At 45.1% G+C, this 22,761-nt stretch overlaps 1 protein-coding gene across 1 annotated transcript; it reads left to right on the plus strand.

Annotated features, from left to right (window-relative positions):
• Positions 1-777: 777 nt before the first annotated feature.
• Phyh (phytanoyl-CoA 2-hydroxylase) lies at positions 778-22,234 on the plus strand. The gene is made up of 9 exons (XM_057787592.1): positions 778-932; positions 4,947-5,005; positions 6,925-7,035; positions 8,467-8,635; positions 9,540-9,621; positions 11,792-11,973; positions 17,055-17,204; positions 19,318-19,452; positions 21,799-22,234. Exons 1-9 carry the CDS (start codon positions 858-860, stop codon positions 21,850-21,852), a joined length of 1,017 nt encoding a protein of 338 aa, XP_057643575.1. The 5' UTR covers positions 778-857; the 3' UTR covers positions 21,853-22,234.
• The last annotated feature ends 527 nt before the right edge of the window (positions 22,235-22,761 follow it).

Raw genomic sequence — 22,761 nt, forward strand, 5'->3', positions numbered from 1 at the left:
GCTGTGGTGGCAGAGGCAGGCGGATCTCAGTGAGATTGAGGCCAGCCTGGTCTACAAAGTGCCAGGACGGCTAGGAATGTTACACAGAGAAACCCTGTCTCAAAAAAAAAAAAAATCAAAACAAAAAACATTAAGTATTATTCTGTACTAGTAGGAGCTGGTGAAATAACACAGCGGTTTAAGGGAGCTTGCCGAATAAACCCGACCATCGAAGTTTTATCTCCTTCCACACGATGGAAGGAAGAGAATCAAGTTCCGCGCAGATTGTTCTCGGATCTCCGCAGACAAGGATGCAAATACACGCACATAAATAAATGTAACAATAGTAAGTTATACTAGACTGTGTGGATCGGACTTCTGGGAGTTATTTATTCCACACACTCTTGAAAATTAGCGGCCAAACTTTCTAATATTTGAGTATGAATTCACACTAAGTTAAATGTCTCTTTTGAATAGCACAGATTGTTTTTTAATTTTTATTGGTTCGTTGTGGGAGGAATAGTCACATTAAGTGGTTGTTCATAGATTAAAACTACGAATCTTGAAGTGTGGTTTAGAACTGCCTCGGGTCGTCGGGAGACCTCGCCCCAATCGCTAGAATCTCCGTGTTTCGGTACCACAGTGAGAATCCTTGAAGATTAAAACAAAACCGCGGTGGCCCCGAGTGTGGACTCCCAGATCGTCTCGGGAATCTCCTTTGACCCCAGCACCCTCCCTTCCAGGAGGGCGCGGGAGGTGGGAGGTGTCGCTGCATCCAGCCCTAGCCGGGCCACCCCTCCCCCCGCCCCCAGGAGGCGGGGCCTTGCGACCAGATAAGTGAGGCCCAGGCCCAGCAGCTTCTTCGGGTGACCTCCACCATGGACTTTCAGCGAGCTGGAGTCCGGCTGCAAGTTGTTCTGGGACACCTCAACCGACCCTCGGCCCCGGCGATTGTATCCTTTGGGCTGCACGGTGGAGCGGGAGAGGGTGTCAGGCTGGGAAGAGCGTCTCCATCCTGGTGGTGGCTCCAAGGACGCCGGAGAACCACTGCGCTGGCGGCTCTTCTCGGTTCCCACTGGGGAAGCGGGGAGGAGGTTGCATTCCCGTGTTCGGTGACATCCTCCCCTCTTCCCCCCATCCCCAGAGGACCCTTGTCCTGGCGGCGGGTGTGTGTGTGTGTGAGACTTTACCGGGCCTGGGTGACTGGTGCGCGTCCTCACACCATTCTTTGCCTGCTTAGCGCCGTGGTGGTTTCTTGCTTTGTGTAAAGCGAGAGGTGTAAAACTAGAGGTGGCGACGTCATCACAAAGAGGACTTTGCCATTTTCAGCTGCCTTGGCATTTTTCTGCCCTGTATTTCCCCACACCTAGAAATGCCGAGGACAGTTGCACTGTAAACGGAGTTGCTGAGCTGCTTGGCTGACGAAGGCAGACAGAGGCAGAGACCCTCAGCGGTCACGAGGGGGCACCCGTCGTCCAAAAGAGAAGGAGAGGGCGTGCAGGACTCTGCCCCGTTTCCACAGAGCTCTGAGCTCCTGCAGGGTCCTAGCGCTGCAGGTCTCCTGAGTTCTGCACTGGTCCCCAGAGTCCTCTCAACTTGCCTGGTTCCTTGGTTTTAAGAAATGAGGGCTTGCCGGGCGGTGGTGGCGCACGCCTTTAATCCCAGCACTCGGGAGGCAGAGGCAGGCGGATCTCTGTGAGTTCGAGGCCAGCCTGGTCTACAAGAGCTAGTTTCAGGACAGGCTCCAAAGCCACAGAGAAACCCTGTCTTGAAAAACCAAAAAAAAAAAAAAAAAAAAAAATGAGATGAGGGCTTAAGGGGATGTGTGAGGAAGGCAGAGAGATGCAGAAAGAGACCAAGAGGTGGCTGGAGAGATGGCTCAGAGGAATAGAGCACTGGCTGCTCTTCCAGAGGTCCTGAGTTCAATTCCCAGCAACTACATGGTGGCTCACAACCATCTGTAATAAGATCTGGTGTCCTCTTCTGTACTGCAGGATACATGAAAGAAGAAACCTATATACATAATAAATAAAAATCTTTAAAAAAGAAAAAGAGACCAAGAGTTCAGTCAATAAAGTGCTAGCTCAGCCACCATTTAATAAGTGAGTTGAGGTGCCGAGTTTCATCCCAAAACCCACTTAAAAAATCCCAAACCTGGTGGTAAAATGCTTGTGATCTGGGAGGTGCAGACCTGAGAATCGTTGCGGTTTGATGGGCAGCCAGACTACCCAATGGGTAAAAGTGAGAGACAATGTCTCAAAAGCAAAATAAAATAAACAAAACACTAAACCACACTAAACACACACACACACATACATACACACACACAAACTGTTGGCTGCTCAATTCAGGGTTCTCGCCCTGGAAATTGCTAAAATTAACTGCCTGGGATTTCCCCACAGGCTGGTCTCAGACTCAGAGATCCTCCTGCCTCCGCCTCCGGAGTGCACCGCCACTGCCGAGATCACAGTCTATTTCTTTTTTTTTTTTTTTGGTTTTTCGAGACAGGGTTTCTCTGTGGCTTTGGAGCCTGTCCTGGAACTAGCTCTGTAGACCAGGCTGGTCTCGAACTCACAGAGATCCGCTTGCCTCTGCCTCCCGAGTGCTGGGATTAAAGGCCTGCGCCACCACCGCCCGGCTCACAGTCTATTTCTTGTTGGCAATTGGTTGTAGGCTAAAATTTGAGAACTTCAGATATACTGGCACTAGATATATTTGAACTAAAATTGGTGCAGTCTCTTGCTACTCTTTGGAGTTTTTTGGTTGTTTGTTTTGAGACAGGATTTTACTATGTAGCTTTGGCTGGCTGGAACTTGCTGTATAGACTACATTGGCCTAGAACTCACAGAGACCCACCTGCCTATGCCTCTCAAGGGCTGGGATTAAAGGTGTGACCCACCAAGCTCAGCTGGGTACTGAACTTTTTTTTTTTTTTTTTTTTTTTTTTTTTGGTTTTTCGAGACAGGGTTTCTCTATGGCTTTGGAGCCTGTCCTGGAACTAGCTCTGTAGACCAGGCTGGTCTCGAACTCACAGAGATCCGCCTGCCTCTGCCTCCCGAGTGCTGGGATTAAAGGCGTGCGCCACCATGGGTACTGAACTTTTAACTTGAGTCGGTTTTCAATTTAATTAGCCAGATGTGGCTAGCAGCTGGTGTTAGATATTGGACAGTGCTGGCCAAGAGCCATAGTCAATATATTACTTACATGGACTTCTGGAAATTGTGGCACTTTCTCCCCAGCCTTAATTTGCTTCTAAGAAGTGTGGATTAGGGAAAATGGGATGTTCTGTATTTAAATAATCGGAATTAAACTGTAGTCACAGCTTTTTGCATCCACCTTTCACTTACTGTTCCATTATACAGTGCAGCATCATTAAACATTTCTCCAAGAACAAGAACCAAACTGCAGAAACAGTAGCGAGGGGCCAAGAGACTGGGCTGGAGAGATGACGCAGTGGTTAAGAACACTGACTACTCTTCCCGATGGACCTGGGATCAGTTCCCAGCACCCACAGTGGCAGCTCACAGTGGTCTGTAAATTTGGTTCCAGGGGACCTGACACCCTCACACAGACACACTTGCAGGCAAAACACCAATGCACATAAAATAAAGATAATTTTTAAAAAGAAAAAAATTAGACCTTTAATCCTGACAGAAGCCAGCACCTGTTAACTCTATCTCAAAAAGTCCTAAAGTCAAAGGGGGAAATAAAAAAGGCTAACAAGCAATCCAGCACGGTAATGCACACCTATAATCCCAGTGTCTGTGAGGTTAAGGCAGGAAGGAGGCTGAGGCCAGCTGACTGTAAATAAAGTTCCTGCTTCAATAAATGAACAAAACTAAATGATTAACATGTTTATGTGAAGTGACACTGTGGGGGTTGGTTGTTGGCTTGAGACAGGGTCTCACTACGTACCCTTGACCGACCTAAAACTCACCATGTAGACCAAACTGGTGTCAAACTCCTAAAAGCCCACCTGCCCCTGCCTCTGCCTCCGCCTCCCAGGTGCTGGGATTGAAGATAGGTGCCCTCCTGTCTGGGTAGAAGTGACATTCTGAGAGCAGCCTTAAATGCTAAAGGAGAAAAAAGGCTGTCACTGATCTGTAGACCCTGAGTGAAGTTAGATCTTACAAACGAAATTGTAGCCTTTTGTATTTAAATTTTACTCGACTGTTCAGTGTAGTTGGTTGTTTTTGCTCTTTTCCTCTTTTGGCTTTTTGGGGGGTCCCACTACCCAGCTCCCAAATAAATCACACACAGAGGCTTATTATTGATGAATGCCTGGCCTTAGCCTGGTTTGTTTCTAATCAGCTTTTCTTAAATTATCCCGTCCATCTTTGGCCTCAGGACTTTTATCTTTCTCTGTTCCTGTGTATCTTTACTTTCCTTCTTACTCCGCGTCTGGCTGTATGGTTGTGCCTGGGTGTCTGGCCCCTGAATCTTTCTCCTTCCTCTCCCCTTCTCAGAACCTTTTTTCCAGATTTTCTCCTCATATTTATCTCCTCTGCCTGCCAGCCCCGCCTATTCCTCTCTCCTGCCTCGCTATTGGCCGTTCAGCTCTTTATTAGACCAGCAGGTGTTTTAGACAGGCTCAGTAACACAGCTCCACAGAGTTAAACAAATGCAACATAAACAAAAGTAACACACCTTAAGATAATAATATTCTACAACAGTTTAGCTCATACTTTTTGTGCTCTAATGACCACCGAACTCTTAACAGTTTAGACTAAAGTCACAATAGGCAAGTACCTAAACCCACACCTCTCTCCTGACTCCTACAGTGTGACCTTGGAGGTTTATTTGCTCAGTAGTTAGCAGAAGGAAATCCTGGGAATGGCTGGAGGCTGTGGTGACAGGGGGCAGCATGAGGACCGGTATTGCCTGTCCAGGGTTTCCCTGGGAACACAGCAAGCGGCTAGGGTTAGGCACCGAGCTTAGCTCCATTCTTTTCCTTAATCCTTACCTAGGTAGCTCACACTGTATCAGCGGCAGCCTCCCCTGCCAGTTGCTATCCTCAACAGTTCCGGTAAGGAGATCTCATCTTGACCTGTAACTATGCTATGTACTCATTCTGTCTAGTTTTATGATAACTTGACATAAGATACTCATCTAAGAATCTCAGTTGAGTAATGGCTCCGTAAGCTGGGCTGTTAGCAAGCCTGTAGGGTGTTGTGTTACTTAGTGATTGATGGGGGTAGTGCCACCCCTGGTTTCTGTAAGTGAGAAACCAGGTTTCTGCTGAGTGAGCCATGCTGAGCAAGCCATCACAAGCAGCACCCCTCCGTGGTCTCTGCTTCTGCCTCCAGGTTCCTGTCCTGTTTGGCTTTCACCCTGAGTTCCTTCCATGATGAACAGTGATGTGGAAGTGTAAACCAAATAAACCCTTTCCTCCCCAAGTTGCTTTTGGTCATGGTGTTTCAGCTCAGCAGTAGTAACCCTGACTAGGACAGTGGTAGCTGGGATAGAACGTCCTCCTTACAACCAGGAAACAGGCAGCACCTGCCTCATTAGAACTCACTATAGAAACACGTGGCTTTCAAGAAGAATTCTAAATGGTACAGCTTCAGGGAACTTTGGAGAGCCCAACTTAAATTTTCTTTGTGTATTCTAAAAAAATAGAAAATACATAATCTAACCCCTGAAAAATACAAGCACTGTATGTCACATTTAATTTAGCTTCTATTTTGGTTTTATTGACACATTGGCTGGCATTTTGAGTGTGTGTGTGTGTGTAAGGTTATTTATTTAATTTCTTTCTTTTGGGTTTTCAAGACAGAGTTTCTCTGTGTAACAGCCCTGGCTATCCTGGAACTCACTTTTTAGACCAGGTTGGCCTTGAACTTGCAAAGATCTGTCTGCCTCTGCCTCCCAAGTGCTGGGATTAAAGACGTACACCACCACTGCCTGGCCATAGGTTATTTATTTTTTTGAAGCAAGGTCTCACCAGGTAGGTCTTGAGCTTAAGATCCTCCTGCCTCAGCCTCTTGAGTAGCTGAGATTACTATAACCAGAATCTGGCATGTGTAGTGCCTTGTTTTAAAAGGGGAAGTCCAGCCCTCGTAGACATCATACATATAGCCGCAGTGCCAACCTTGATGGGTGGTGGGCTGTTTGATCTGGGTTTGTAAACTTGTGATCTGCATATGGGAGTTTTGTTACTTTTGTTGCTTCTGAGACTGTGCTGACTAGACAGTTTAAAATGTGTGGCCTGGGTGTGGCGGTACATGCGTGAATCCCAGACTTTACAAAAGCCAGCCTGTGCTGCAAAGTGAGCCCCTGTCCTAAGATATATGTACTTTATTGTATCGATCCTCCGTTTGAAAGACAATTCTTATTAGCTTAGGAAAAACTTAATATTCAGAATTTTGAACTATTACTGAAAGGCAACCATTATTTGAAAACAAAATTTCTTTCAGTTGCTCTGCACTGAGTGACATCTCCATGGCCCCTCATCTTCTCTCTCCCACTTTCTTTTTCTGTGTGTTTTGTTTTATATGGCTTTAATCATATTCTATTATGACAAGTGTGTCCATATCATTCTGCCATTCATTTTTAACATCTATTGCATGGATATAATTCCTTGGTTAATATTTTTTCCAGTAATACTCATTTTTTGGTGACCATATGTAATGTTTTGGACTAACACTCTAACCTTTTCTAGGTTACTTTGTTAAAGCCACATAAACAGAAATATTGAATTTAAAAGTATGACTGTAGGCTGGGTGCGGTGGCACACACCCTTGGTCCCAGTACTCAGGAGGCAGAGGCAGGCAGATCTCTGTGAGTTCAAGGGTAACCTGATGTACCTAGCAAGTTTCAGGCTAGTCAGAGCTAGTGAGACCCTGTCTCCCCCTCACCCTGTGAATGTTTTTCAGGTCATTGGTATACCATTAGCATGTAATTTAAAGTGGGAGCTTATTTGGATATGTTTTTCTTCTTTCTTAGGTATACTTTGGATAATAATGTCCTAAGCCTGGAGCAGAGACAATTTTATGAAGAAAATGGATTTCTTGTCATTAAAAAACTGGTATCTGATGAGGATATTGAACGTTTTCGGTATAATGCTGTTATTTATGATTTTACCAAAAAAAAAACCCAAAACAAAACCATGTATTACATGAATGTGATGGTAACACAAGTTAGATTAGTTCAGAGTTTCCTTCCGCCTCGTTGGAGACAAGTCCTCCTTTTTTGTCTGCCATTGCATAGTCACTGGCCTGTGAGCTTCCATAATTCTCTTGCCTCTGAGCACAGAAGCAACCAGGGAATACAGCTCTACACTACACATCTACCTTCATGTGCTTTTGGGAGGGTCAAACTCACATTTATGCAGGTGTTTCACTCACCGAGCCCCCTCCCCAGCCACGCGCAGATACTTTTTAAAGATGTGATTTGTTTGAGAGACTTTAGAAGTGTGAGACCCGGAGCTAGGCTCTCTGACTTGAGTCTTAGTCCTACCCCTAATGTGATAACGTTCTGCGGCAGCATGCGTATGCCTTGGTATCCCCATTTTAAAAATATTTTTAAAGTATTTTGATCCTACTGGTGTTTAAGTGCTGTTGGTGGAACCAAATGAGGTAACGTAGACAGATGGAGGGCACTGGGACCAGGGTTTGGCACTCCAGAGTCGCTACAGGGTGTTTGTTTTTCAGATATGTTTTCCGTTAGGGATGTTCAACCTGTAGCAGCAAATAGATTTCATCACCAAATCTGAAACCCCCTGGGTGATGACGTGGTGCAGTAGCTGCCAGATCCCACATGGCCTCATGTGAAAGGTCAAAGTTAAAACGCAGGTACACGAGAAATAGGACACAAAATGCCCGTAGGCCTGGGTGTGAGTTGTGGTGGGAACACAAGTGAATTGTGTACATAGACCCGGATTCCAGCTCCAGGATATCACATTGTGCATATGTAAATATCCAAGTAGTTTTTAAAAATCTGAAATCCAAAACACTTTGTTCCCAAGCATTTCAGGTAAGGAAGGGATGCGTAACCCCTGTTACTACAATGTCACTGTATCAAGAAACACTCCCCAGGCTAGGGAGATGGCCCAGTAGGTAAAGACGCCAGGAATGGCAGCACTGTAGGGGAGCATTCAATGGCCAGGCAACGTGCGCACGCGTACACACACACACACATACACACACACACACACACACACTCACACTCACGTAGTTTTCCTGCTGTCTGCTGTGGGTGGGGTATTTTGAGGTAACGGTTCCAGGTAGAAGGCCAGGCAGCCCGCGTATACGCGCGCGCTCACACATACACACACACACACACACACACACACACACACGAGTTTCCCTGCTGTCTGCTGTGGGTGAGGTATTTTGAGGTAACGGTTCCAGGTAGAAGGCATTATCAATGAGCATTATTCTGCTAGACCAGAGAAGTTGTCCCAGAGTCTGCAAACCTCTCAGCAGGGCGGGGTAGGCAGGTGCTTGGAGTTCACATAATGACATTCTTTTTAAATCTCATTTCTAGAGCGGAGTTTGAACGGATCTGCAGGAAGGAGGTGGACGCACCAGGGATGATAGTAATGCGAGATGTGGCCATTGCAAAACTGAACTGTGAGCTAAGTGAGAAAGTGGTTTCAAAAGTCCAGGATTTCCAAGAAAACAAGGAGCTCTTTAGATACTGCTCCCTCCCCGAGGTGAGAGCCCAGCCTGCTTTCCCGCCTCGTGGCCAGTCTACAAGTCTGCCTCTTCTCGGTTTACTCCATCAAGCACTGACCCCTTACCTGTCGGCCTCATACCTGGTCTACCTCTACCCAGCCCCTGTCTACAGAGGGTGCTGGAGCTGTGCTCTTCAGTGAAGGTGATTCTGCCCCACACTGGCGACTGACAACATCTGGAGACATGGACACTTGTCGTGATTGGGGTGGGGCGAGCTAATGGCTTCTACTGAGTAGAGGTCACTGATGCTGCTAATGGGACCCAGAGATTCGATAAAGCACAGAGGAGTCCCCGTTCAAATAAGGAACTATCTCACCCCAACTGCTCATGGCATCATGGTTGAGAGACTTTCCTGTGGACTGTGTTGTGTTTTGTTGTGAAAAACAAAAGACCTCATCTAAGACCCCATAACCAGAATATCAACAGTTACAGAGTTATTATTAATTAATTAATTAATTGTTATGACTCTGGTCAGTAGAGGTATGAGATTAGGGTGTGTGTGTGTGCGTGCGTGCGTGCGTGTGTGTGTGTGTGTTGCTGATCCAGCTCAGGGCCTTGTATACCCTAGTCAAGTTGTTGCCCCCCTTTCGGGTTCTAGAATATCTAGAGGGCTTCACTGGACCCTATATGTGGCCCACGCACACGATGCTGATAGACCCCTGAGCTGCCAGCCCAGCATTTCTGTTGGCAATTTTGTTGTTGTTGTTGTTTAGACGGGGTCTTGCTCTCTCTAAAACTGACTCTGAAACTCAGGATCTCCCTGCCTCAACCTTCTCTGCCATCTTGGTTCTTCTGTAGATCATTGTATGCTGTATCATTTGCTTGAACTTAAGATTTCCTATGAAGTTATTATTTTTTTTTTTTACTGCTTTTTTCCTTTAGGTTCTGAAATATGTGGAGTGTTTCACTGGACCCAATATCATGGCAATGCACACAATGCTGATAAACAAGCCTTCAGATACTGGTAAAGCACTCTTCTTTGTCAGGGGCACACAAAAGTACTGCTAGATAAAGTGTGTAAAGTTGATGTTCAAAGCCAGGTAATGTGTATACCTATCAAACTTTAGATGAGGGAATGTGTAACCTTTTATTAACTCTTAAAACAGTTTCTATTAAACAACACTGAAGAGTGATGGTGATTTCAGATAGTGACTCAACAGAGCTGCACTCAACAAGCAATGATTTGTATGTCATCAACTCCTCCTAGTCAATGTGTCTGAGCCTTTTCCTTCTTCTAGACAGGGCTTCCCTGTGTAGCCCTGACTATCCTGGAACTCACTCTTTAGACCAGGCTAGCCTAGAACTCCAAGATCTACCTGCCTGCTGATCCTCTTAAGCGCTGGGATTAAAGGCATGTGCCACTACTGCCCAGCATGCCTAACTGTATGCATAGGTATGCTCATGTGTGTGCAGGTGCTCGCACATGTGCATGTGCTTATGTGCACGCGGCTGTTTGCATGTTGACAGTCTCAGTGTCCTCGTGAATCCTGTCCATCTCCCTTCAGTGTCTTTCACTAGCCTGTGGCTCCCCAATTAGGCTAGGCTAGATGGTCAGCACTCACTGGAGAGCCTCCTGTTTCTGCCTCCCAAGTGCTGGGATTACGAGTATGCATGCTCATGCCTGGCACTTTTACAGGGGTTCTGTCTTAGTAAGGGTTCCTATTGCTGTGATTGAAACACCATGACCAAAGAAACATGGGGAGGAAAGGGTTTGTTTGGCTTCCACATCACAGTTCATTATCAGAGGATATCAGGACAGGAGCTCAAGCAGAGCAGGGACTGCAAGAGCTGATGCAGAGGCCATGGAGGGGGTGCTGCTTACTGGCTTGCTCCTCATGACTTGCTCAGCCTGCATTTTAATAGAACCAAGGACCACCAGCCTGGAGACTGCACCACTCACAATGGGCTGGGCTCTCTCCCATCAACTACTAATTTAAAAAAGACCCTCTAGTCAGCTCTTATGGAGGCATTTTCTCAATCGAGGTTCCCTCCTTTCAGATGACTCTAGCTTGTGTCAAGTTGACCTAAAACTAGGCCAGCGCAGTGTTGAGGATTGAACTCGGGTCTTCATGCTTACAAGGTGAATACTCTACCAACTAAGCTATCAATAGCTCTCAGCCGCTCTTAGCTGTGACAGCATGGACTCTGTATTCCTGACCTGAAAACATGATTATGAATACCAAAATTGAAACTATTATTTTTAAATCGCTCTTGAGTCCTTAAGACATCTTGTGCTTGCCCACATGTATATTCAAACAATTCACTATGCCAGAAATAGTATCCAGGTGTCTGCATACTAATAACTAGTCCCAGAGAGTTTACTGCAGCCGGCTCTTCAGCCATACTGAGAAATCCTTCTGCAGCAGCAGAAATCAGCCATGAGAGCTGCTTGCCCTTCCCACTCTTCCTGCGTGGCATGACCAAAGCATAACATCACCGTGTTTTTCCCTCCAAGAGTCTTGGTTAGGGAACCAAGACCCAAGGGCAAAGCCATGGAAAGTGGCCATGTATTCTGTGGCAATAACTGGATACATGTCTGGCTCCCCGACAACGACAGCTTCTGAGAGAGCCTTAGAGCCTCTTCAAGGGGAACCGGAGCTTGGCTCCACGGAATTCTCCCTAATTGCAGTAATCCAACTGTAGTAAGCTCCTTATTGAATGCCGCTGCCCCTGTGAAAACCCCGAGCAACGGGTGAAGTGCAGCAGAGATAATGAGGTGTGCATGCTGGAAGGATTGCTAACCACCCCTCTAGAGGAACCCGGGACTAGAGATGGGGGGCCCTCACCAATGCTTCAGTTGGTTGCTTATCTCTTAAGACTGACTTCCTATGGCATTGTTTCATTTGTTTGGGTTTGGTTTTTTGAGACAGGGTTTCTCTGTGTAGTCCTGGCTGTCCTGGAACTTGGTCTGTAGACCAGGCTGGAACTCATAAAGATCCATCTGTCTCTGCCTCCTGAATGCTGGGATTAAAGGTGTGCACCACCACTGCCCAGGCATTTATTTGGTTCTGGTAGGTAGGTCAGTGTTTTCAGGCAAATGACAAAATTCCAAGACTTCAGAGGGTTTTTTTGGGGGATTTTTGTTTGTTGTTCTTGTTTTTTTGTTTTGTTCTTGACAATGGGTTCTGTCGCAGGCAAGAAGACGTCCCGGCACCCCTTGCATCAGGATCTACACTATTTCCCCTTCCGCCCCAGCGATCGCATTGTTTGTGCCTGGACCGCCATGGAGCACATTGACAGAAACAACGGTTGTCTGGTAGTGCTTCCCGGCACACACAAAGGCTCTCTGAAGCCACATGGTTACCCCAAGTGGGAGGTAGGGCTGCATAACTGCTGCTTCTGTGTATGTGTGTGTGTGTACATGTGGTGTGTGTGTATGCAAGATGTGTGTGCACACGCTGGCCAGAAGGCAGCCTTGGGTGTCATTTTTCAGGCACTTTTTATCTGCTGCTGATTTTATTTGAGACAGGGTTTCTCGGTAGCTTTGGAGCCTGTCCTGGAACTAGACCAGGCTGGCCTCGAACTCACAGAGATCCACCTCCCTCTGCCTTCTGAGTGCTGGGGTTAAAGGCATGTGCCACCACCGCCTGGTGTTCTCTCTGTTTTTTAAAGCAGGTCTCTCACCAGGTAGGCTAGCCTGGTTGGCCAGTGAGCCCCAGGATCCACCAATCTCTCCCTCCGCAACGCTGGGATTAAGCAAACACGCACACAGCCAGGCTTCCCTTTCTTTTTATCATGTGTTCTGAGGACCAAGCGTGGGTCCTCATGCTGGACCAGCCATGTCCTCAGCCCAGTGGCTGAGTCTTTCCAGAACCTTTTTGCTGTTTCTGTTTCCATCTGTGCACACTAGGATCCTGGGAAGGAGACTGTGTTTACTGTCATAGCAAATATTGTGTTGAGCTATATATACAGTTAGAACCAGGGCAAAATTGAGGATGTCAGGTAAAAGAGCCAATGACAACTATCCTTTCAACACGTGTTTGAAAGCCAAGCCAATGTGGGGGACTTGGGTCCCTGGTACATAAATTCTGTGACAAAGGCCAGTCATAAACATTTCAGCCCCAGACACTTGATAAATGACAAATTAGTATAATGGATCTCAGAGTGAAGAAGAGGGCCAGACTGTTACCTGCAAAGACCAGCAGAGACTAGAGCAGTGGTTCTCGACCTGTGGGTTGCGACCACTTAGGGGGGTCAGATACCCTACACAGACATTTGCATTATGATTCATAACAGTAACAAAATAATAGTTATGAAGTAACAGTGAAAATAATTTTATGGTGGGGGCGCCACAACATGAGGAGCTGTGTTAAAGGTTGCAGCATTAGCAAGGTTGAGAAAACTGGTGACTGAGTTGAGTATTGAAGGGCATGGTAGAGAAATTCCTTCTAGAAAAGAGGCATGGAGGTCAAGGGCAAGCACAGGTATGCTAAGGAGCAAGAAGAGCTGGGCACTCATGATGAAGATGGGTTGGGGCTTCAGGGACATTGAAAAGATTAGCAGAGGGAAAACAGTCTGGAAGGACCAGGTTAGAGAAGACATTCACTCTGGCTCTAGTTTGCTTGGGGCGCCTGGACTTTCCCTTTTGTAGGCAGTTGACAAAGCTTTCATGTAAAGAAAGTTTATTATATGCTGTTTAGAGTATAATTGTCATACAATAAGCTGTACGTATTTTTAGTATATAATGTGATCATCTTTGGCATGCACACACATTGGTTACCATACTCAAGAGAATCAAAGTCCCTTTAGCTTGGCGTGGTGACATAAGCCTATAATCCTAGCATTTAGGAAACTGAGGTGGGAGGATGGGAAGTTCCAGGATGGTCTAGGCAGGATTGTAAGAGCCTCTCTCAAAAAAAAAAAATAAAAATAAAAATAAAAAAATAAAAAAATAAAAAAAAGAAGGAAGGAAAAGAAAGCTCCTCAAAAACAATCACTGAGCTGTTTTCCATTTTTACAGATTTGTCTGCATTTTGTTGTAGTATTCACTCTTTTGTGTGGCTTCTTTTGCTTAGCGTACTCGAGATTCGTTGATGTGGTGTATGTCTTGATAGCTCAGTTCTTTGCATTGCCAGGTTTTATTTTGTTGCTTGGTTACACCCTGTCTTCTTACCCATTCAGCTCTTGCTGCGGGAGCTGTTCTGCATTTATGAACGAGGAGCTCGAACCAGTTCTTCAGGAACAGTTACTTTGGGATATGGTACAAGAGGCATTGAGATTTAGGAAGCCAGAGGCAGAGAACCAGGGGAGAAGTGCTCATTGCTTCAAATTTAAGGCCCAGAGATCCCCTGCGCTCTCAGATGAGGGTCAGGGTAGATAGCATATCAATGGTAGAAACAGGGAACTGAGCCTTGGGAGGAAATGGAGAATTTGTCTTAGGACAAAAAGCTTGGAGACTCCAAAACCACAGAGAAACCCTGTCTCGAAAAACCAAAAAAAAAAAAAAAGCTTGGAGAGCTTGTCTTCGGAAGTCAGTTTCTGGTTTTAAGTTTTGGTGTGTGTGTGTATACACACAGCATGCTTGTGTGCACCATAGCACACATGAGGAGGCCAGAGGGCACCTTGCATGAATGTTCTCTTCTTCCACTTTGTAGGTCCTGGAGGTCAATCTTGGCAGCAACTACTTTTACCCACTAAGCCATCAAGCTAGCCTAGGATGGTAGCTTTCTTAAAACAATACTATACTGTGGGACATATTGTTATCATGTAAAAGCATTTCAGTCTGTTCATGATGGTAAACCTGAAATTGTGAAATTCATCAATTTAGGGTTAGGTGGAGGCAGAGAGATGGATAAGTAGGTGAAAGTACTTGATGTACCCGATTAATCCCTGAATTTCACATGGTAGAGGAAGAGAAATAAATCCCATAAGTTGTCTGTGGCTTCCACACATGCTGTGACATGAACATCACCTCCTTACACAGTGAATATATGTATATGTAAATATATATATTCTTTTAAGATTAGGTAAGGGTGAGCCTGTACCAGACATTTTTTTTTTTTTTTTTTTTTTTTTGGTTTTTCGAGACAGGGTTTCTCTGTGGCTTTGGAGCCTGTCCTGGAACTAGCTCTTGTAGACCAGGCTGGTCTCGAACTCACAGAGATCCGCCTGCCTCTGCCTCCCGAGTGCTGGGATTAAAGGCGTGCGCCACCACCGCCCGGCTGTACCAGACATTTTCTTTCAGGTCACCAACCAGCTCCCAAATCATGATACAGAGATTTATTATTAGTTTTGACTGTTCAGCCTAACTTAGCTTGTTTCTGGCTAGCTCTTTTTAACTTGACCTGTTTCTTTTGCCTCAGTGCTTATTACCTTTCTTACTTCTATATATTTTACTTTCACTGCTTCCCTATGTCTGGTTTCTTGCCCAAGGCATGTCTCTCATTCTCTCCTCCTTCTCTCTCATTCCTCCTGTTCTTTTTTCTTCTCGTCTAGATTTCTCCTATTTATTCTCTCTGCCTCCCAACCCCACCTATCTTTTCTCCTGCCTAGCTATTGGTCATTCAGCTCTTTATTAGGCCAATCAGGTGCCTTAGGCAGGCACGTTGAAATGAATACAACACATCTTTTCACCATTAAACAAATGCAGCATAAACAAGAGTAACACATCTGTACACACTTCAAGTAAGATTCTGCAGCATAAACAAATGTAAAACATCTTTGCCTAGTTAAGGTAATATTCTCCAATATTGGTCCAAGGCACAGGGCTGGACTCTGACTGACTTAACAAAGGGAATGATCTGAAGGCTTTCCGAGCAGCAGCGTTTCCCGGCCAGCTTAGCTTAGATAAGGCCATGCAGCTACCTTGCTGGGAGAAAAGGGCCTGGGTTCAAATTGCAATAGTAGCCCATAGGAAAATGTTTATTTCCCAAAAGGAATTTGGGATAGTCTTAGCAAGAATAGGGTGCTGGGGCTGGGAAGACAGCCCAGTCACTAAAATGCTTGCCTTGCAAGCATGATTCCCAGAACTAAAAAAAAAAAAAAAAAGCTGAGCATGGTGGGCATGCTTGAAATCTCTGCTGAGGTGGAGACAGGCTGAGCTCCAGGCCAGTGAGAGAGATTGTCTCCAAAAACCGGGCATAAGTTTTTTTTATTCCTCCTCCCGGATACTTTGAGGTAGAGATTTATGCAAGCAACTCCAATTAAACTCAGCAAGTCACACACAAAAAAAAGACTCAGTAAGTGCCCGAGTGCACTCTGGTGTGACATTGTCAAAGAACAAAAAAAATGAAACAAAATGTATAAGGGAGAACTGGTAGGCGGTAGCTGAGGGGCGACACCTTAGGCTGATCCCCACCTTTGTGCCTGCGCCTCCCAAGTGCCGGGATTTTTCACTATTCTTGGCTTACTCTGGTTGTGACATAAATGTTTTTGCACTACCCCCCCCACACACACACCAATTTGGGGAGAAGAATTAGCTTCCCCCAAGCTACTCCAGACAAGGGGAAGGAGGCCGAAACAGGAAAATCTGGATTAGGAGAATGCCATGCTGGGAAAGAACATTACTGATTCAGGCCGGACAAGCCTAAGACAAGTGTGTTTGTCTGTTATATCAGCCAGGGCTCTGTAGCGGAACTGAAGCCATAGACTGGATGGATATTTTATATATACATGTAATTTATCATATCAACTTACATTAAAATAGCAGCAACAGTTGTCCTTTGAGGCTGGGTGCTTTGGTGGTCAAAACAGTCCCACAATGCCTGTCTCATGCTGGAGAGGCCAACAGTAGTTGCTGCATCGTTGACCAGACTGAATGTCTTGGCAGTCAGAGTCTGGTGTCCAAAACTTAGCTGTTTTCTGGAGAGTAGCTGGTCCTTCGTCCATGACAGAAGCCTGGAAACACTGGTTTTAATGTCAGCAAAGGAACAGCAGCAGCAGGGCAAGGGAAGATAAAGCACAAAACACAGCTTGTCTGTTGGTCACCCCCGTATCAACTGCTCCCCTACTCTGGGCAGGTTTCCTATATCAGTTAAGACAATCAGGGCAATTCTCCAGCGAGGCTCCCTACCGCGGAGATTCTGAAAGGTGGCAAATTAACATTAAGACAAGCCTCCACTCACGTTAACCACAAGAGGCAAAGCCGGGCTGAAGCAGTTATAATTAATTAGCTGTAATTGCATGTGTGTGGAGGTCAGAGGTCAATTCTCATCTTCCTCCATGGATTGTGGGTGTCTGGGTGTCAGGCGCTTGTGGCAAGTACTTTTAACCAGCAAGCCATCTCACGGGCCTAACGTGGGACTTGTGAAATACAGATGTCTGGGAAGATTCTGTCTATTTAAAAAAAAAAGACATTGGGAGTCTAATTTGGACGTGCTGTTGTCTTGGAGGAAGTTCAAGGACTCTTGTTTCCCCTGATAGACTGATGATGAAGTCTTGGTGTCTTATGTGTTCTAGGGAGGGGTTAACAAAATGTACCACGGCATCCTGGACTACAAGCAGGACAACAACAGGGTGCACCTGGTGATGGAGAAGGGAGACACTGTGTTTTTTCATCCTCTGCTCATCCATGGATCTGGTCGGAACAAGACTCAAGGATTCCGCAAAGTACGTACTCAGATTGCTACATCTCCAAGATGAGCGGACCAGAGCAAAGATCTCAAGCTACAGTGAGATAGCAAAGAAGGCAGGACTTTTCACTAGGGGGCCAGCTCCTTTACCAGGATATACATACATATTCACTCTGTAAGGCTGCTAACTCTGTGGACACTGAACCACAACTGTTCATGGAATTACTTAAGAACAAAAGTGGCCTTTTCAGCATCCAGAGGCTGCTGAGGGTAAAAGCCGTGGCTGAATTCCTGCAATAGTATCATTTGGAATTCATTTTACTCATTCTAAGCACAACAGGAGGGAAGCTTATAATACCTTTACTACTGAGGAAACACAGTATTGATCCAAAACAATAATTGAGTTCTGAATGGCACACTCAGAAAACAGACTCAGTAGGCACACGTTTTTTCACTCCTGAGCTTCAGACTGTTTATAACTTAATATTTTTTTGCTGAAGTTTAAAACTTCCCCACAAATGCTGCCACTTCTCACTTCCACAAGTTCAGTAGATCAGATAGCCCCGTGAGAGCACACTTCCTCATGGGAACATCAGCGCTCCTTTGGGACTAAATGGTACTTTCTGTCTCATCACATGGTTCCCACCCATCGTTCCTGGTTCTTTGAACCCCAACATAAGGCACCAAACGTATCTTCCACTCACTTATATTCCCACAAGGTTCTCTGGAGTTTGGGATTAGACTGAGGTGGAGGCGCTGCCTCGGGACAAAATTTAAGGGACTGCCAAAAATTCAGGGGTCAAGCTAAATAATATTTTAATACATTAAAATTAAATAGCCATGCTTCTTATTATGTCAAAATTTAAAGTGAGGCTGGTATGACCCACAGAGTTGTGCAAGTGTGGGGTATAGACATTGCAATACAAATAATATGTTTTGCTATATACTGAACTTGCCCTTTTCTATATTTTTCTGGTGTCTCGAATAATCTAGAAAATACCCACCATTGTTTCGTAATAAAATACGTATGGAAAAGTACATTTTCCTTTTTGTCTTGGTCTCTGATGCTGCTTGGTCTAGCACACAGGTTTACATAGGTGGTGGAATTTGAGACACCACCGTAGAATTCAGTATTTTGAGCAAAGTAGACAGTCCTAATGATGGATGTGGTCACCTTTAGAAACGAAGTAGTGACAGAAAGGAGGCATTTTAGTGACTGCTTTGCAAGCTGGATTTGTTACAATTTTTCTTGAATGGGTAGAAGAAAGTAGTTTCAGACTTCCTTCAGGAGGAAGCAAGGTGGGTTCCCGGAGCTGATGTTCAATGCCCCTTCGGATTCGAGAGGGTGTGTATTCTTCTGGAGGTATTTTCAGTTGCCGTGTCTATTTCCACTGAAATAACGACCCAGCTCCAATTCGACTGGGTAACAAAGTTGGCTGAGAAGAGGGTGAAGTCTGGTGTGTGCCGCACACTTGTGATCGCAGCACTCGGGAGCTGATGCAGAGGGATCACATGTTCTGAGAACTGGGGGACAGTTTATGCAACATGGCAAATTCCAGGCCAGCCTTAGCTACACAGTGAACCATACCCCAAAAGAAAAAAAAAAGAGAGAAATAACAGCAGAATAGCATCTATTTAAGGACTCTAGGATATGGGAAATTTTAATTACCCAAAAATATTGAAGATCTCTTAAGGGACTGGACTTCTTAAACACACCTTTAAAAAACAAGTATCACAGCTAATTAAAAATAAAATCTTTTGTGGGCCAGTGAGATGGTTCAGCAAATCAAGGCACTCCCAAGCTTCATGAGCAGAGTTCAGAAGTCCCTGGGAGTCACGGGATAGCAGAGAACCAGTCCCCAAAGCCTATCCTCTAACCTCCATATAGACATACACACACACACACACACACACACACACACACACACACACTTTCAATTTTTTAAAAATCCTTTGGAATTTCTCAATTAGCCCTCAGCTGTGGAGGAGGGGCTAAGCTATGCATGAGGAGACTGGTTTAGGATATGATAGGCCATCCTTCCAATTGAGAAATCAAATCCCAAGTGAAATATACCTAGGAGGACTCTGCTTGTTTTGGGGGCGTCCTGGGATTAATAGGTCTCCATTATCAGACTGTCCTTTCTGCACAGGCCATTTCCTGCCACTATGCCAGTTCTGACTGCCACTATATCGACGTGAAGGGCACCAGTCAAGAAAACATCGAGGATGAAGTTAAAGAGTTCGCAGAGAGACACCACGGAGTCGATAGCGGCATTGAACTTAAGGTATGTGCATGACACCCCAAAGCAAACACTGGGGTTCTCTCTCTTCGGATTAACTGAAAGCATGCAGCTTCTGTTTGGTGCGCTCTTCAGAGCTGTCGCTGGGCCCACCCAGAATGACAGGGATATGGATAGTCAGTGTTGATGCTGATCAGCCGAGCCCAGCGAGTAGGCACATTCCCTTTGGAAAGCTGGTTTGATTTTGTCATCGCAAATGCAGGCTGGGGGCTCAAGGATACTGAGTTAGTGATAGTGCGCCATAAGTCACACAAATGCCACGCCCCCATGCTGTCTCCAGTCATCTAGAGTATCGTGACCCTGCTTTAGAACTTGCAAAGGTGAGGATGTGCAATCTGTAATTACTAAATCTCAATAAGGAAATCACATTGAGCTGGGCGTTGATAGCACACACCTTTGATGCCAGCACTCGGGAGGCAGAGGCAGGCGGATCTCTGTGAGTCCAAAGCCCAACCTGGTCTACAAAGTGAGTTCCAGGACAGCCAGGGCAAGCAAAAAAGGAAAGAAGAAGAAAGACAGACAGACAGAAAGACAGAAAGAAATAACTTTGGATAATTAAAGCAAAAGTAGCCATGAATGTGTCCCACATCTGAAAATGCTCTGATTTCACACTTGCAAGCCCTAAATTCTTCCCTTCCAGCTCCCTCTGCCTCCCATGGATCACTCAGACTTGGATCTGACAAGAATGTCATCAACCTTCCCGGTGTGAGGCTCCACATTTGTAGATTTGGTCAACTGAAATACTGGAAAATATTGAAAGTATTTAGGGTCTGGAGAAAGGCTCAGCAGTTAAGGGTGAGAACTGCTTTTGCAGAGGACCTAAGTTCAGCCCATTACGGGCTTCTAATGACCTCTGCCTGCAGTTTCAGGGGATCCAATCTCTCTGACCTTTGTAGGCACTGCACTCACATGCACAGACTCATGCCCAGACACCTACATCCTTAAAATAAATCAAACCTTTAAAAACAGTATTTGAAAAGGATTGCATGTATACAGAACATAATGAATATTTTTATCACTCCCTTCTTAAGCAATAACACATCGATTTACATGACATTTCATTCTGTCAGGTAGTATGGGTAATCCAGAGATGGTATACGCTAGATGGTAGGATGGATATGGGCTCTATTCAAATACTGTACCATTTCATACAAGGGACTTAGAGTCCCATGGGTTACAGTATCCAAGGTGAGTTCTGGATGGTACATCAGGCTTCAGGTTGGCCAAGGTTATGCTAAATGAGGCCTCAGATGTTGATGTTCATTACCTGGAAAGTTATAGTTTATCAGGTTTGTTTAGAAGAATAAAGCCAGCTCCTACCACGTAATTTTTTTCTAAGAGACGAAAACACTTGCATGTCACTTATGTCCCTAACTAAACTTCAACAGTCAGAATAGCTTCATGTCATTTCCTAAATATGCTGAAGGTTGATCTAGTGGCAGAACTAGGTTTAGAGCTGGACTAATTCATTCTTTCTTTATACCTTATGACTTGCTCAAAAAATAAACAATAAATCAGAAAATATAAATTGTGTTATTAGAGGCTAGCTCTTATAATTGCAGTACTCAGGAGGCTAAGGCAGGAAGACTTTGGCAAGTTCAGAGCCAGCCTGTGCTACATGGTGGGTTCTAGGCCGACTTGGGCTACAGGGTGAGACTCTGTGTCAAAAATAAAAACTGCGCCAGCAAGATGACTCAGAAAGTAAAGGTGATTCCCCCAAGCCTGAGGGCCTGAGTTCACCTCCTGCCACCCACACGGTAGAAGGCAAGAACCAGTTCCCACCAGTTGTCGTCTGCCCCCCACCTGTACTCTATCTCACACTCTCGCGTGCACATGCGCACACACACACATGCACACACACAAGTGCAAATACGTAAGTAAAATGTAATAAAAAACAAACAACAATAAAAACAAAGGGGGTGGAACAAAGTTTAAAACAAACTAGTAATCCATGGCATCTTTTCCACTATTATAATCTAATCTTGAGTAAAATTTTCAATACTTCAGGCAGATAATGTCAAGGACCAGCAGAAAGACAGTGAACAGTTTTTTCTTTTACCGTGGCCAAGTCTTGCATGGACCTGGTTGCAGCATCTGCCATTAGCACCTGTGTCAAATTAGTCTGGGCGGGTAGCTGGGAACCTATGGACCTAGTGTAGTTAGCACTATTTCAGATACTGGTAGGTAGGGTCCCATAATATGTTCTGTTTACTAATCAGTATAACTATTAATATTTTCCCTGTTTAGTCATTTGTAGAGAGTTGAACCCTTTTCTTCACGGAGAGAAGGCCAATGGAAGTGTTTCACACACTTTATTTGATATTGTTTCAGGATATTTGGATGTTTCGAAGCCGATCTGTGAAAGGAGAAAGAATAAACCTTTGAAATAGCGCTTCGAGAGTGAGGTATGGAGATGCACACCCATGATTCCAACATTCAAGAGAGAAGACAGGAGCATCGTGAGTTCGAGTACAGCCTGGACTACATAGCAAGATACTGTCTCCTCCCCTTACCCCCATAAAAAAGAAGAATTAGCACTTCATTGTAATTCTTTTAAAGGAAACATCAAAGCAAGACCTCTAAGGAAAATGTTTTCTTATTGAGATGATGTTATCTTTTCTACCACCTGTTTACAGAATCAAGACACACATCCTGGGGACTTCACTGCCCAGATTTAATTATGTGATGCTGTTGCTTAATTGAGTGAAATTACTGTTTTAAGAAAAAACTAACTTGGGGTATAACTAATAAAGGTGACCGAGTATAACTGAAGCGGTTTCAGTCAATTTCTTTCATTCCACAGACACTTTACCCAAACAGAAACGATTTCTTGGGAGTTCAGGCTACATCCGGTTGTACATTCCTCCCCTCAGGAACCCACCCCTACCAGTTTCATGTCATGAGAGGCTTGTGTTCTATCTAGAACACATAGTGAACATTCACAGTGACTGGTGGGCAAAGGAGGGCAGCATGGAGTCTACAAAGGTTGAGCCTGGTTTTCTGACACATGCTTCCTTGCAAGGCTTCAACCCAACACCTTCCATGAAACACAGACTAGTCATCTCCCGTGGTTTCCTTTGGTGCTGAGCAGTGAAGAAAAGAGTGCCCTGTGTTTGCTGTTGGGCAGGGCAGCTGAAACCCTTCAACTATATGAGGGAACCCTCCCTCTCACACACAGGCCTTTTGATTCTATTAGCATTGGTGTACCGACTATTAGCAGGGGAGACCTCCTGCAATCTATTTCCACACCAGCTGGAGGCAGCAGGGAGGTGTGTGCCTTAGTTTTCAAAATTA

This window comes from Chionomys nivalis, chromosome 13 (assembly GCF_950005125.1).
Source record: "Chionomys nivalis chromosome 13, mChiNiv1.1, whole genome shotgun sequence".
Taxonomy (NCBI): Eukaryota; Metazoa; Chordata; class Mammalia; order Rodentia; family Cricetidae; genus Chionomys; species Chionomys nivalis.

What these genes read in the sequence shown, in the direction of transcription:
- Phyh (XM_057787592.1), top strand. Translation starts at nt 858, where the DNA reads ATGGACTTTCAGCGAGCTGGAGTCCGGCTGCAAGTTGTTCTGGGACAC. An exon ending in GAGGATATTGAACGTTTTCG is followed by an intron (nt 7,036 to 8,466) that starts GTATAATGCTGT and finishes TCTCATTTCTAG; the next exon opens with AGCGGAGTTTGAACGGATCT. An exon ending in ATGGTTACCCCAAGTGGGAG is followed by an intron (nt 11,974 to 17,054) that starts GTAGGGCTGCAT and finishes TATGTGTTCTAG; the next exon opens with GGAGGGGTTAACAAAATGTA.